Consider the following 16118-nt stretch of genomic DNA (forward strand, 5'->3'; position numbering starts at 1 on the left):
AGCGGTATGACGGCTGCGTGGTCCCATGGTGTTTAATTGCGTACTATTGTTTGTACAGATGAACGCGGTACCTTCAGGCATTTGGAAATTGCTCCCAAGGATGAACCAGACTTGTGGAGGTCTACAATTTTTTTTCCTGAGGTCTTGGCTGATTTCTTTTGATTTTCCCATGATGTCAAGCAAAGAGGCACTGAGTTTGAAGGTAGGCATTGAAATACATCCGCAGGCACACCTCCAATTGACTCAAATTATGTCAATTAGCCTACCAGAAGCTTCTAAAGCCATGACATCATTTTCTGGCATTTTCCAAGCTGTTTAAAGGCACAATCAACTTAGTGTATGTAAACTTCTGACCCACTGGAATTGTGATACAGTGAAATAATCCGTCTGTAAACAATTGTTGGAAAAATTACTTGTCGTGCACAAAGTAGATGTCCTAACCGACTTGCCATAACTATAGTTTGTTAACAAGAAATTTGTGGAGTGGTTGAAAAATTTGTTTTAATGACTCCAACCTAAGTGTATGTAAACTTCCGACTTCAGCTGTAGGTAAGGGTAAAACGACTATGCATAGATAAAACAGCGATATACCGCTCATTGAGTGCCGTCTTAGTGCAAGCGTCGGTTTGTGGTGGTAAATAGATGGCTACGAAAAATATAGTGTGATCTACAGCTTATCTTGAAGTACTCAGGCGTGCAATACACCAAGACTAATTTAATATTAGACATCGCGCACCACCTGTTATTCGCAAATAGACACACACCCCCACCCCTCGTCTTACCGGACGTAGCTGTTCTGTCCTGACGATGTTTATTATCTGTGTCGTCGTTCAGCCACGACTCTGTGACACAAGATATTACAGTTTTTATTGTCCCGTTGGTAGGATAGTCTTGAACGGAGCTCATCCAGTTTATTCTCCAGTGATTGCACATTGGCCAATAGAACGCATGGTAGGGTTACCCACTCGATGATGAATTCTCATATAGGCACCCTGATCTGCGCCCCCTGTATTTTCAGCCATTTCTTTAACGCCTGCTACGTTGTGCTAGTATTTCCATGCACCTGATTATCTCTCGAGGATCCAAAGGGCCAGCCAACCCTTGGGTTCTCATTCGAAGCGTTAACCACAGCGCGGCCAATGTGTACTATAGTCCTGACACTCTTAGATCAGAAGAATTGGGCTGCCTGTCTAAATGCAGCCTTAATGTGTGTCGTTTTAAGATTCCCACAGAGGCATGGCACATTTACCTGAACTATGGAAACTTGGGAGGGAACTCAGAAAAAAACGTTGGCTCGAAGCTGTTCCACAAAACCTCAGTGGAAATCGGTGCTAAAACAGCTAACAGTAAGTGTACCTTTTTTGTATTTGTAAAATTAACTTTAAATTATATTTAAGTTGCGTGTTCAAGGTTTCCAAAACTGTATTGCAATCAAGGATCAATTGTTTTTGGATACAATTTACTCCAGTCAATTGTTTAAAGCTTTGATCAATTCCCCTCAGGTAATCCAAGAGGAGTTCAATGACGCCAATCAATCAATGTAATGCATTGGGGTCGGGCAGACTGGGACCAGAAATCGGCCCGGCATTTAACACATCGGACAATTATCTTTCCTCTGCCCCCATTATTAGCCAGACAATTATCATTTTGCAGTAAAAACCCAAATTAGACAGGCCCACTGGCCTAAAAAAACATTTTATTAAACTGAACAAAAATATAAATGCAATATGCAACAATTTTAAAGCTTTATAAGGAAAGTCAATTGAAATAAATTCCTTATGTTCAAATCTATGGATTTCACATGACTGGGAATAAAGATATGCATCTGTTGGTCACAGATACCTTTTTTTTAAAGTAGCGGCGTGGATAAGAAAACCAGTATCTGCTGTGACCACCATTTGCCTCATGCAGCGCGATACATCTCCAGATAGAGTTGACCAGGATGTTGATTGTGGCCTGTGGAATGTTGTCCCACTCCTTCAATGGCTGTGTAAAGTTTCTGGATATTGGCGGGAACTGAAACACGCTGTTGTACACGTCAACCCAGGGCATCCCAAACATGCTCAATGGGTGGCAACATGTCTGGTGAGTATGCAGGCCATGGAAGAACTGGGACATTTTAAGCTTCCATGAATTGTGTACAGAAATCTGATGCGCTTCCCTGAGATGGTTTCTGACAGTTTATGTAGAAATTCTTCGGTTATGCAAACCCACAGTTTGATCAGCTGTCCGGTGGCTGGTCTCAGACAATCCCGGATGAGAAGAAGCTGGATGTGGAATTCCTGGACTGGCGTGGTTACACGTGGTCTGCGGTTGTGAGGCCGGTTGGACGTACTGACAAATTCTCTAAAACGACGTTGGAGGCGGCTTATGGTAGTGAAATTAACATTAAATTGTCTGGCAACCGTTCTGCTGGACATTTTCTGCAGTCAGCATGTCAATCGCATGCTCCCTCAAGACATCTGTACATTTTAGTGGCCTTTTATTGTCCCCAGCACAAGGTGGGCATGTGTAATACTCATGCTGTTTAATCAGCTTCTTGATATGCCACACCTGTCAGGTGGATGCAATATCTTGAGAAAGGTGAAATGCTCAATAACAGGGATGTAAAACAAATTTGTGCACAACATTTGAGAGAAATAAGCTTTTTTTGGCTTATGGGAAATTTCTGGGATCTTTTATTTCAGCTCATGAAATGTTGTTTATATTTTTGTTGACATTTTAGTCATTTAGCAGACGCTCTTATCCAGAGCGATTTACAGTAGTGAATGCATACATTTCATACATTTTAATGTTTTTCCCCCCATACTGGTCCCCCGTGGGAATCGAACCCACAACCCTTGCGTTGCAAACACCATGCGCTACCAACTGAGCCACACGGGACTACACTGAGTGTAGATGGACAAGCATTCTTTCCATGTTACAGCGCAAAAATACAATTATACTACTCATCTGACCAAAAATAGGGTTGATTTTAGAGTGGATATATCTCTAGCTCCATCCCTCAGCTTTACAGCTAAACAAGTTGCGGGGCTGCGGTTCATTTAGCTGAGAAAGAAATTCAGGAATATATATATATTTTTTTTAAGTATCTTTTTTTTATTACATTTTTTAACATAAGACATCACTACATGTATATTTTTCTGAATAAACATAAAATAGTATTAAAAGTTTTTAAAAAATAATAAAATCACAAGAATTGACTTTCAAAAGTTAAAGTTCCTAAAAGAAAATAACAAAAAATAAGGATAAAAAGCCAGGGGTTACAGTTGTATAAACTTATGATAGAGTTGTAAGAATAGTGTTTTTTTTTTGTTATTGACAAAAATAAATATTTTTAATCTGTCCCTAAATGCAATATATTTTTACTTGAAATCCAATGTCTATTAGAAAACTCATGATTGTGGCTATCCACTCAAGAACATCTGACGTCATTTCCCCACACAGACACAAAGTCCTTTCAGTCGGGTGGAAGTCCTCTCTTCCTCTACCGCCATCATGGGTCGCATGCATGCTCCAGGGTAAGCTTTATTTTCTAAATTCCATGTATTTACCATTTATACAATGGAAATATATTGTGTACAAATGACATCCACATTGAAACGTCGAAATTGCCCCAGTTCCAATTAATTGGTTTGAACATGCTACCCAGCAATAAGCTAGTTGCCGCTAGCTAATGTTAGTTAGCCAACAAACTTCACTGCATTCATAATCATGTCGGATGTAAAGTCGACAAGCTAAAGGATCCACAACGCAATTTGTATCACTGGCTTATTAATGAGTTAGTCAGGCCTACGCCCTGGTTACATTTTCTTGTCGTATTGTCTAAAATAGAGCCATTGGCTAGTTAGTATTTGACAGATTTAGCTATCTCGCTATTGCCAGCTCAGTTGGTTCATTTATTTTGTAGCCAATGAATTGCACTTAACTTTTTGCAACTTTTTTACAGACACAGTTTACTTATACATTTAATTTTAATTATTGTTGCAGAAAGGGCTTGTCCCAGTCGGCGTTGCCTTACAGGCGAAGTGTCCCTACTGTAAGTATAACGGTTCATCAATATTGTTGGGTCAATATTGGTCTGCTGTTTACTATACGAGTGGATGTAGGCAACTAGTGTCTACTATCTACATAAGACGGGTAAGTAAGAAGGTGACTGGACACCTACCTGTTGCAGTCCAATTTAATCAGATTTGAATCTGATCTCTCTCGGATCTCTTCTCATAGATCAAGGTGGATGTATTAATTCGTGGCACACCGTAGCAACACGTTTTGCAATGGAAACCGTTTACTCCAATTGCTTTGAAACATGACGTAAAAAGCTTTTAGTTCCGTTTCTTGGCATATTTTGGGAATATAATTATTTTGAAGCAGGGCAGCAGAGTGATGACGATTTAACTACAGCTACTGTTTAAGAACACAACGCAACTCAACCGCTTTTATGTCAAGTTGCAAAGCGTTAGGAGTAAAAAAAATTCTTGACAAAACGTTTCTCTATGGTGTGCCACAAATTATTCCTCCACAAATGAGTCCGCCCCAAAGTACTGCATGTCACAGTGCAACTTGGATTATGAGTCGTTACCTGCTCCTCTTGATCAATGAGATGATATTGGAAAAGACGATGGCAGTATGTTTATTTGGGGCAGCAGGTAGTCTAGTGGTTAATAGCGTGAGGCCAGAAACCGAAAGGTTGCTGTTTGGAATCTCCGGCCCGACTAGGTGAAAGATCTGTCATTGTGCCCTTGAGCAAGGCACTTAACCCTAATTGCTTCTGTAAATCGCTCTGGATAAGCCCATCTGCTAAATTACTAATGTCATTTGTGCATGGTGCAAAAAAATAAATGAAATGACTCGGTGCATTTTCTGACTGCCTGGTTATCATGGGCAACTAGCCACAGGAGTTTATAAGCCACTTTCCAAAACTAGAATGAAGTATCGACAATTTAAGTTTGGTTGGAATTTGGTGAGTATGGAGCCAATAGCAATATGTAACAGTGTGTGGGAACACCACATACCGGGTTACAGAGTGTGGCTAGGTGTAACTGTCGTCATTTCCTGATCTGCTCGCTGGACACTGACTCCAAACGGATATGAAAAGGTTCCTCAGTCCCGGGAGGTATTTATTAGTCACACATTGTTGCTTTATGCTTTAGTACGGTGCGGCAAATGAAAATTATATTTTTTTTAATTAAATGCTGCTTTCCAACTCCAAGCTAGGTAGCTAAAGCAGCCAGACCGTTGTATTCCAAGACTCCTACGGCAGCTTTTCATCACAACAATAAGCGTCACACTTTGGATTCCATTGGCCTGCTTTAGTAGCATTAGCTTGGAGATGGAAAGCTGTTATTTATGAATAAACTAAACGTATTTTGATAAATTTTATTTGCCTCTGAGTTGACACATAATCGGGAATAGCCTATTCCGACTCAAGTCCTAGATTGAGGAACATTTTCATATCCGTTTTGGGTTGCGTGAGGTGATCATCGGCCGTAATACTCTTATGGTCTTCTCTTCCAGTGGCTGAAGCTGGCCTCTGATGATGTCAAGGAACAGATCTTCAAGCTGGCCAAGAAGGGATTGACCCCCTCTCAGATTGGTAAGGTTAACTACTCCACAGTGTAATAGGAATTAACACAAAAGTAGAGCTGTCATTGATTTTTGTATTGATATTATCATTCTGGTTTAAATCAGGGAGAACACCTCCAGCACAGAATTACATAAAATGTTTAACTGGGCTCTTGGAGACCGGTGCTTTATATTGTAATTAGATTGTACAAAATGTTCTCTAAACATTTACGTTCAAGTCATTTAGCAGATGCTCTTATCCAGAGCAACTTACAGTAAGAACACTAGAAATCATGCATACAGAAAGGGGAAATGTATAAATATGCTAAGCATTGTGTTAACCACTCTTAAAGCTGCAGTAAATAACTTTTTGGGGGACATGACCAAATTCATATAGAAATGAGTTACAGATCTGTCATTGAAAGCAAGTCTTAAGAAGCAGTAGATCGGTTCCAAGTGCGCAATTTCTATTCTTCCCGTTACGTTTCGATTTAGCGTCTTTTGGTTTTGTACATTGGCTTCAAACAGCAGAAAATACAATATTTTTGGTAATGGAAAATATATTTCACAGCGGTTTCGATGGTGCAATGATTCTCAACACTATACTTGCTTATTTTGTCACAAACTATTAGAATTTTAGCAGGCAGGAAATGCTGGTCATTTCTGCATAGTGGGTCTTTAACTGAATATCAGCTAGGCTGGTTATCTGTAGAGAATTGTCATATTAACTAAGCTTTGTCTGTTCTATAGAGTTATTACTGACTCAGCCCCCAGGTACTATTATTATTTGACTTATATTAGAGATGTCTACCAATACAGCACCAGAGACTCTTAATATATTGAAGAGTATCTGCTAAGACCTTTTTATATACCGGCGCTGTTGAGTGGAACAAATGATCACAACTCAAAGCCCATGTTGACCATAACGTAGTTACAAATATAGAATTTTAACCTGTATTTAACTAGGCAAGTCAGTTAAGAACAAATTCTTATTTACAATGACGGCCAATGTGCGCCGCCCTATGGGACTCATTAAAATAAAAATAAAAACCGGTCTAATCCAGTTCTGGGACCACACTGGAAATATTTTTGTGATATCCCTGTCACGTTTTTAAAATGTTAATTTTTTTTACTAGCAAATACACTGAACAAAAATATATAAACGCAACAAGATTTTGCCGAGTTACAGTTCATATACGGAAATCAGTCAATTGAAATAAATTAATTAGGCCCTAATATATGGATTTCACATGACTGGGGATATACAGATTTGCATCTGTTGGTTACAGATGCCTGGATCAGAAAACCAGTCAGTATCTGGGGTGACCACCATTTGCCTCATGCAGCACGACACATCTCCTTCACATAGAGTTGATCGGGATGTTGATTCTGGCGTGTGGAATGTTGTAGCACTCCTCTTCAATGGCTGTACGAAGTTGCTGGATATTGGTGGGAACTAGAACATGCTGTTGTACATGTCGATCCAGGGCATCCCACACATGCTCAATGGGTGACATGTCAGGTGAGTATGCAGGAATGGGACATTTTCAACCTCCAGGAATTGTGTACAGATCCTTGCGACATGAGGCCGTGTATTATCATGCTGAACTGAAGTGGTGGCGGGGGATGAAGGGCACGACAATGGGCCTCAGGATCTCATCACGGTATCTCTGCATTCAAATTGCCGTCGATGAAATACAATTGTTTGTTGTCCATAGCTTATGCCTGCCCATAGCATAACCCCACCACCACCATCGGGCGCTCTGTCCAATCATTGACATCTGCAAACCACATGACGCCATACACGGTCTGCCATCTTCCTGGTACAGTTGAAACCGGGATTCATCCATGAAGAGCACACTTCTCCCGCGTGCCAGTGGCCATTGAAGGTGAGCATTTGTCCACTGAAGTCTGTTACGACGCCAAACTGCAGTCAGTGTGGATGACGAAAACGCAGATAAGCTTCCTTGAGTCAGTTTCTGACAATTTGTAAAGAAATTATTCAGTTGTGCAAAGCCATAATTTCAGTAGCTGTCCGGGTGGCTGGTCTCAGATGATCCCACAAGTGAAGAAGCTGGATGTGGAGGTCTTTAGCTGGCATGGTTACACGTAGTCTCCGGTTGGATGTACTGCCAAATTCTTTAAAATGACGTTGGAGGCAGCTTATGGTAGAGAAATTATTATTCAATTCTCTGGCAGCAGCTCTGCAGTCAGCTTGCCAATTGCACACTACCTCAAAACTTGAGACATCTGTGGCATTGTGTTGTGTCAAAACTGCACATTTTAGTGCCCTTTTATTGTCCCCAGCACAAGGTGCACCTGTGTAATGATCCTGCTGTCTAATCAGCTTCTTGATATGCAAAACCTTTTATGCGTATTTAAAAAAAAATAATAATAATGGCATCTCATGAAACATGCATGTTGCGTTTTATATCTTTGTTCAATATAAAATCTATCAATACTAAGTATTCATATTAGTAACAGCAGAAATGTTCCTCTAGCAGACAGTCCATGAATGAGAGAGATTAGTATCTATTTGTTGTTGAGCTGGGTTTTGGCCAGCTCCGGTGCCTGTCCGTTTCTTCATAGGCAGACTGAGTTGTTGTCATGCCAAACAGACAGGCATCCAGCCTTGATTTAGGTCATTTCTTTTGACTGTCCAGTTGACTCTGACCTTTCCTTCCTCCCCCTCTGTGTCCAGGTGTCATTCTGAGGGACTCCCACGGTGTGGCCCAGGTGCGCTTTGTCACCGGCAACAAGATTTTGAGGATCCTCAAGACCAAGGGCCTGGCCCCAGACCTCCCAGAGGACCTTTATCACCTCATCAAGAAGGCTGTGGCTGTCAGGAAGCATCTGGAGAGGAACAGAAAGGTGAGCAGGCTCACATAACATAAAAAAAATGTGTCCTTCCTTGTAGGCTAATGGCTGATCAAATATGGCTTGATTTCACAGTAAGGTCTACACTTGTTGTATTTGAAAAAGTTTGATTTGATGGGTGAAATCTAGTCATGACCGATCAGTTTTTACTTCAAGGTTTTGGAGGTTTGTTTACTTATGCTGCATTGTATTCAGAAAGCTGTCCCTTCAGGCCCTGAAGTCACTCCATCGATTTGATAGAAGTGAACGTTATGGGGTAGAAACTACTAGACTGTGCTCTTGCCTACGTCTATGGAAGAGAAAAGGGGGCACAGTTTTGGGAATGAGCTACACAAGACATGTAACCAGATGTCAGGCAGGTTTTGAAGGAACCAGAATGCATGTGTTGCGTTCATTACACAAACAAACATAGCATACATTTTGAAACGAAAGGGGTACTACCGAAGCTTGTCCAACAAGAATGCCCAATTTTCATTTTCTGTTCCAAACGATTTCCCCCATTTCGAGTCTAATAAACAATACCCAGGTTACTGTAATGTATTTTATACATAACGTTTTCTCTGAACCAAATATTGTGTGCTGCGCTAGCTACTCTAACATCCGATAGTCGACGTGACCCCCATCTCACAATCGGCAAAGTAGGCCAACAGATGTAAACATGTTTTTCTGTCACAAGATACTTTTGTTCATGTAGTGTATGTAGACACCTGCTCGTCAAATATCTCATTCCAAAATCATGAGCATTAATATGGAGTTGGTCACTAGAACATTCTGCCCTAGATATTGGAACGTCGCTGCGGGGACTTGCTTCCATTCAGCCACGAGCATTAGTAAGGTGTTGGTCGATTAGACCTGGCTCGCAGTCGGCGTTCCAATTCATCCCAAAGGTGTTTGATGGGGTTGAGGTCAGGGCTCTGTGCAGGCCAGTCAAGTTCTTCCACACCGATCTCGACAAACCATTTCTGTATGGACCTCGCTTTGTGCATAGGGGCATTGTCATGCTGAAACAGGAAAGGGCCTTCCCTGAAACGTTGCCACAAAGTTAAAAGCGCAGAATCATCTAGAATGTCACTGTATGCTGTAGCGTTAAGATTTCCCTTCACTGGAACTAAGAGGCCTAGCCCGACCAATGGAAAAACGGCCCCAGACCATTATTCCTCCTCCACCAAACTTTACAGTTGGCACTATACATTCGAGCAGGTAGCGTTCTCCTGGCATCCGCCAAACCCAGATTCATCCATCAAACTTCGATGGTGAAGCGTGATTCATCACTCCAGACAACACTTTTCCACTGCTCCAGTGTCCAATGGCGGCGAGCTTTACACCACTCCAGCCAACGCTTGGCATTGCGCATGATCTTAGGCTTGTGTGCAGCTGCTCGACCATGGAAACCCATTATACGAAGTTCCCGATGAACCGTTATTGTGCTGATGTTGCTTCCAGAGGCAGTTTGGAACTTGTTAGTGAGTGTTGCAACTGAGGACAGACATTTTTTGTGAGCTTACAGTTGACCGGGTAGCTCTAACAGGGCAAAAATGTAATGAACTAACTTGTTAGAAAGGTGGTATCCTATGATGGTGCCACGTTGAAAGTCACTGAGCTCTCCAGTAAGGCCAATTTACTGCCAATGTTTGTCTATGGAGATTGCATGGCGGTGTGCTCAATGTTATACACCTGTCAGCAACGGTTGTGGCTGAATCCACTAATTTGAAAGGGTGTCCACATAAACTATATATACACAAAAGTATGTTGATTACAGCATATTTTGAGCCATATCATGGACAGCACACTCCCTTCTTGGCTGGGTGTTTTTGTACTGCATGTGGGGAGGAGTCATGTTCACACTCTTCAAGGTTCGATTGTCAAGGTTTTTGTTTCTAGATATGCTAATATCTGTACCGGTGTTCTTTGCAGGACAAGGATGCCAAGTTCCGCCTGATCCTCACCGAGAGCAGGATCCACAGGCTGGCCCGTTACTTTAAGACCCGGAGAGTACTTGCTCCCAACTGGAAGTAGTATGTACCCAAAACCTCTGTCAGGGAAATGTTTTACCCCTGATAAATCCTGTTATATTACTGTATCAAGCCTCTGTCTATGCCATTCATCCTGCACAATTCATTGTCCTGCTCTGTAAGAGATGAGATTTATTTTGTGCCAGAGGAACATTGGAGGTCAATTAGCAGAGTGGCTGCACTGTGTCAACTCTACTAGTCACCTTCAAACAGTATTGTATAAACACTCCAACCAATGGTTTAGTTCCTGGTATTTCCAGTACTCTATTTATTTGATTCACATAGACTGATATGGGGTCAGATATAAATGATTAGAAAGTGAAAGTCATTATTTAGGATTTTAAAGTAAAGCCTTGAAATGAAAATGTGCTTTCCCGGATTTATGTTGGGTATTGAAATGCAAAGCAGTTGTGTTCTCCTCATGGTTATTTGGTGTTAAACTTTTGGTTTATAAAAGTAGAATTGTGTTTTTCTAATCATTTCCATCTGTTTCTGTTCTACAGTGAGTCGTCAACAGCTTCTGCTCTGGTGGCATAATCATCACGTTTTGGAGAAATAAAGAATTTGGATTCAATTATTCATTTGTCTTTATTTGAAGAGGAAATGTTTGAGAATAGTTTGTTTGGCTTTATGAAGCCCACCATTGAATAATACTAAGGCATGAAATGGATAGTGAAAGCTTCTGTCTTTGTTATTTTTTTTTTTTTTATTATTATTTTATTTATTTTTTTACATTTTGGTATGTTTATTTAACAGTTGTGCTTATGTTCCACAAAAAGCACCAAGCCAACTGTTTACTTCAGCTTCTTCTTGGGGCGCAGGTTGTTGGTGTGTCCACACTTCTTCTTGCGGCAGTTGACAGCACGAGGATGGAGGCGAGCGTAGCACTTGCGGCAGATCATTTTGTCACAGTTGTACTTCTGGGCCAGCTGTCTCAGAGATGGCTCGATAATGCCTCCACGAAGACGCAGCACAAGATGAAGGGTGGACTCTTTCTGGATGTTATAGTCTGACAAGGTGCGACCATCCTCAAGTTGTTTGCCAGCGAAGATCAGACGCTGCTGATCAGGAGGAATGCCTTCCTTATCCTGGATCTTGGCCTTGACATTTTCAATAGTATCGCTGGGCTCAACCTCAAGGGTGATTGTTTTCCCCGTCAACGTCTTCACGAATATCTGCATCTTGGTAGGCCGGCAGATAGCTGAGCCTCAACGAAAAGAGGAGAGTGTTATTGTGCTGTCTTAAATTTAAATTCACACTGACCGAAAGGGGTAAAGGGAATTTACGTGCACTTTCGGTGCGTCACTGAAACAGAGGGAGTGTCTACAATGAGGTACTTGGGTGTAACTGACACTTACTTTGTCCAATGACATGTTTTTACGACACGACTTGTTTGTCCAATCACATCATGTTATGACGACACGACTTGTTTATAGTAGGGCAGTGTCGCAATCATTTGGCATTCACTCTACTAACTACAACAAGAAGGACTGAAAATATGGCGCCACTAGTAAACATTTGAGATTTTATATAGGTCGAAAGAAATACATTCTGGTGAAAATGAAGCCTTTTCGTACAGTACGACAACTGACGACGGAGAATAATCTATTTGTTTTAGACGAGGAATATCAGAATACGTGAGGATAATTCCTAGAATCATGGACATCGCTCAAGAAAAAATGGCATCAAGTGTTGATTTTAGGAAGGGTTCTCATCGATCTGCGATGGAGAGGTTTGGCGACGGGGGTATGGCGCTTCTACCGTGGACCAAGCACGTACTGACCGTACTGTGGGAACAACTACGGGTGTTGGTCCATGTCATTTACTACAGCTTCTTGGCAGGTAATTTGATGCAACAGAAACCTCACTGTTTATTTTGTATGTGTGGGAAATGTGGCCTTGGTCAGATTGCTAACTTGTGTTGTGTCCTGATACAGTGCGACAGTAACAGACCCAGTTTCTAAACCCAAGTGTACTATCTTTGGTAACAATATATCGGTAGCTTACGTTTTAGAACACGGACAGAATGTACTAGTGACGTTACAAAGTAACAAATGCCGGATATGGAACTATTGTTGCCATAATATTGTAATTTTTTGTTAATTGTTAAATCCATAGTCTGGTTAAATCAGGCAAAAAGAGGGGACATTTTTGGGGAATTTGATATTGTGAGCCTAATCTTTTGTTTAATTCTTTTCAGTTTTCCAAATGTTCAGGTTTGAAGTCCACCTGAGAATCACGGATGAAACTGGTCAACACGTCCAGCACATGACCACGGCATCAAATCCAGCCGAATCCTTCCTCTTCTCCTCATTGTTTGACAGTGAAGAAAGTGTCATGCTTGCTGGCTCTAACCCCCTATCGAATTTCTGTGGGGACGTGGGTGATTCTTTCTCTGGGAATTCCCACGCAGGGTCCCTTCTGTCCAGCCTAAGGGCTGAGGAGCTGTGCTGCGGATTGGTGGACGACTTTGTGTCCCGTGCCGCAATGGATAGCGAAGATGGACTTTGCCTTGGACTCCACCCCAGTTGGAAACTGGGCTTTCCAGGTGACTGGAACCTGTTTATGAGTAGCACTGACAGTAGCTCCAGCTCAGATGAAATGTGTTGCAAGAACAAGGAGAAAGTGTTTGACTTCAAACCCAAACATGACACCACTGAAGATGATATGGATCTTAACTGGGGAAAGGAGGTTGACCAAAACATGGGTGAGTTTGACAGCGAGGACAATAAAGCACTTTGGGAGTCCTTGTCCATCTCCAGCGACCCCTACAACCCCTTATCTTTCTCCGCCTGTATTTCAAGCTGCTCCAATATGGGGGAAACAAAAAATGAAGATTGTGTTGGGAGCCGCCTCGAATGTAACTTATCCAGCAGGCCCGGCGAAGAACTTCAAGATACCTGCGGTGGCGTGAACTTCTGGAGCAGCCGTTCAGATAGTGAAAGCAGCTGGGGCAGTTCTGAAGGTTCATGCGCAGACCTGGACAAAGAGGAGAGTGAGAGGCTCTGGGAGCTCTTCACCAGCCCCACTGACCCATATAACCCCCTGTGCTTCACAGCATCTGTAGTCAGCTCAGTCCCTCACACAGACGAAACACTTACACGCTCCCAGGAGGCTGAAAGGGCCTCAGTCATGACCTCATATTCTTCTGACACAGAGAGGGAGAGCGTGGGCCATTCCTCTTCTGAGGATGATGAGGAGCAGCATCTATGGATGTCCCTCTCCCAAAACGACGACATTTACCACCCTCTGAACTGCCTCCAGAGATCCCCTAAAACCACAGAACCACCTGCCTTCAGCACTAAAGACCCACTCACTCCACAGAGCTGCCCCACACAGACACCACCCGGCCAGGCTAAGCAGAGGGGGACCAAAAGCCCCCAAACAACCAGGCCCACAAAGCCTTGTCTACCCAAGAGACAGCTGAAGCAACATTGCCACCCAGCTACTACACTGGTGCCCTGGAGGAGACCTGAAGCTAAAGTAACACAGAATGACAAGGACATCCATCCTCTAAAAAAGGTTATTATAGTTCTCCATGTTCTACATCCCTCAGTCTATAGTCCTAGTTCTGTTACCACCTTAAACATGATATACCCCTATCACATCATCCATATAAACATACACAACTAAACATGGGCTAGTTACAGCTCAAACTTGACGTATTAGCTAATCATGAACACATAAGAAATCCAGTTCACAATACTTGAATATTAGAAACTGAATGTTAGGATGGTAGAACCACTTATTTACTCAGAAAAACTTGGTATTAACAACCAATGTATGTGATTACAAAAAGGTCATGCCACTTATAGTATTGTTTATGGTGAGGTCAGTCAGTATGACACTTCTGCCTCATAAGCACGCACCCAAGCCCTTGTTTATGGTTGGTTAGCGACGACAGAGGTTGTCATGACTAACCCTGTCATGTGATACGAGTCAGCAGAGAGTTCAGTTCTAGTTAATTGGTGTTGTGCGAGTCAGTCTGCTGACACTCCAGTCAAATGCTCTTTTAACACAACTGGATTAGAATATTTAAATGGGACTAAATCTGCCCATTCTGTTAAATTCTTCACTACAATAATGTGAGATTGAAGAAGACCTTATCTTACTCTGACACCTGTTTTGTATGTTTTAGGTGCGGTTCTCACTACTTGTTCAGGTCCACGTGATGCGTACTTGGCCCTTCGCTCGGCAGGTGTCTCGCAAAGGACCCTGGGAGGAGCTAGCCCGAGACAGAGGCCGGTTCCGAAGGAGGATCCAGGAAGCAGAGCAGACCATTGGCTACTTCTTCAGTCAGTCTCACAGAGAGAAGATCTGGGCCAATCTGCTAAGCATTTCAACATCAGCCACACCTCTGGTCCATGAGCTCTGAACATAAATGTTTTTCCATTAGACTTTTGACTGGTTGCAATGCAACATATGTTTTTAGGTCAATTAGAACAAAGGTGGTCCTAGGCCAATAGGATTTGGCATCAAATTTTACCCGCACTGTACCTCAACACTCAAGTGACTGTTGCACTGATTTTATATTTATTATAGTTTTTAAACTTGTATGTAATGTACTTTTGTATTCCTTACTTACTGACCCAGCAATGTAATTTATTCATGCCCTATGGAGCTTGTTTTTATTGTGAATGTTTTAAGTGTTTGAATTGTATCAGTTTTGAAATGTTCATGGTGTATTTAGAACTAATTATTATTAGCCGATGGTATTTGTGATCATACCGTAGTTAATAAACAAAACCTTGTTTCACACCATAATCATAATGGACTGTCTATATTCATCTTAAAACATTCTGAATGTTCCTAAGCAGGTTAAAGGAAGGATTCTCCCACTTTCAATGTTATATAGATTTTGTGCATCTCTGAGCAGTGTAACATTCAAAGACTGAATCTTGACTTTAACATGATTAGGACTTTGGAAAAGCCACAACTAAGCATCTGCTTTTCCATGTCAATTCTGTGAAGAATCAGGATAACTCCTGTTGGTGTGGTTATTTTACTGGAAAGCAGTGTCGTAGCACTGGGACTAGACTTGGATTCAAGTCATGTTTTTGATGACTCGTGACTCGACCAGCGGTGACTTCGTTGTCACAGTCTCTCTCTCTTGCATAATTCAACATTCTAGCTATAACAGCAAATGTTAGATACACAGCAAATTTTCCAGTGTTTAAAGTAAATCATTGGTTTGTGTAAAGCCTTATTTGCATATTTCCAAGAGTACCTTGCCAGAAGTAAGTTGTATTTACCCCACCATGACTATTTGTTAGTGACAGACTTAGTTGCATTCATCCATTTTCAGTCCTGTGCCCTTCACCAAGTGAGATCCTTAGCAAATATGTTATTATTCAAATTAAATTCTTAAACTCAATGCAACAAGTAATATGGCCTTATTTGAGAGCCTAGTTTTGCCCTTATACAGTAGCCTGAAACTGGTTGCATTATGATGGCTTGCAAAATGTGTAATTCCTATTGGAATCCAGCCCGAGTGGGGATATCAAATATGTATTTTTATTCACCAGCAACCTGGATTCAGGACGACTGTGACCTCCGGCTTGGGAAGCAGTGATGGATTGTTCGCGAACTAATGGGACTTTAAGGGGCCCTTTTTGGTGAACGTTGGGAACCGAATCGGATCGGTAAAAGAGCCGTTCATTTGGA

The 16118-nt window shown here is 41.8% G+C and overlaps 3 protein-coding genes across 3 annotated transcripts; 2 read left to right on the top strand and 1 right to left on the bottom strand.

The window, feature by feature from the left end:
- The first annotated feature begins 3430 nt into the window (after positions 1–3430).
- On the top strand, positions 3431–11028 carry LOC106584629 (small ribosomal subunit protein uS15). Its single transcript, XM_014170113.3, has 6 exons — positions 3431–3521; positions 3991–4039; positions 5518–5596; positions 8267–8436; positions 10357–10457; positions 10958–11028. The coding sequence occupies exons 1-6, from the start codon at positions 3499–3501 to the stop codon at positions 10989–10991; spliced, it is 456 nt and encodes a 151-aa protein (XP_014025588.1). The 5' UTR covers positions 3431–3498; the 3' UTR covers positions 10992–11028.
- Positions 11029–11188: 160 nt separating this feature from the next.
- LOC106584630 (ubiquitin-ribosomal protein eL40 fusion protein) lies at positions 11189–11683 on the bottom strand. Its single transcript, XM_014170114.3, has one exon. The coding sequence runs from the start codon at positions 11633–11635 to the stop codon at positions 11249–11251; it is 387 nt and encodes a 128-aa protein (XP_014025589.1). The 5' UTR covers positions 11636–11683; the 3' UTR covers positions 11189–11248.
- Positions 11684–11817: 134 nt separating this feature from the next.
- LOC106584628 (protein phosphatase 1, regulatory subunit 15B) lies at positions 11818–15218 on the top strand. Its single transcript, XM_014170112.3, has 3 exons — positions 11818–12296; positions 12655–13976; positions 14593–15218. The coding sequence occupies exons 1-3, from the start codon at positions 12113–12115 to the stop codon at positions 14827–14829; spliced, it is 1743 nt and encodes a 580-aa protein (XP_014025587.3). The 5' UTR covers positions 11818–12112; the 3' UTR covers positions 14830–15218.
- The last annotated feature ends 900 nt before the right edge of the window (positions 15219–16118 follow it).

The sequence above is a fragment of the Salmo salar genome, chromosome 23 (assembly GCF_965601325.2).
Source record: "Salmo salar chromosome 23, fSalSal1, whole genome shotgun sequence".
In the NCBI taxonomy this organism is placed as follows: Eukaryota; Metazoa; Chordata; class Actinopteri; order Salmoniformes; family Salmonidae; genus Salmo; species Salmo salar.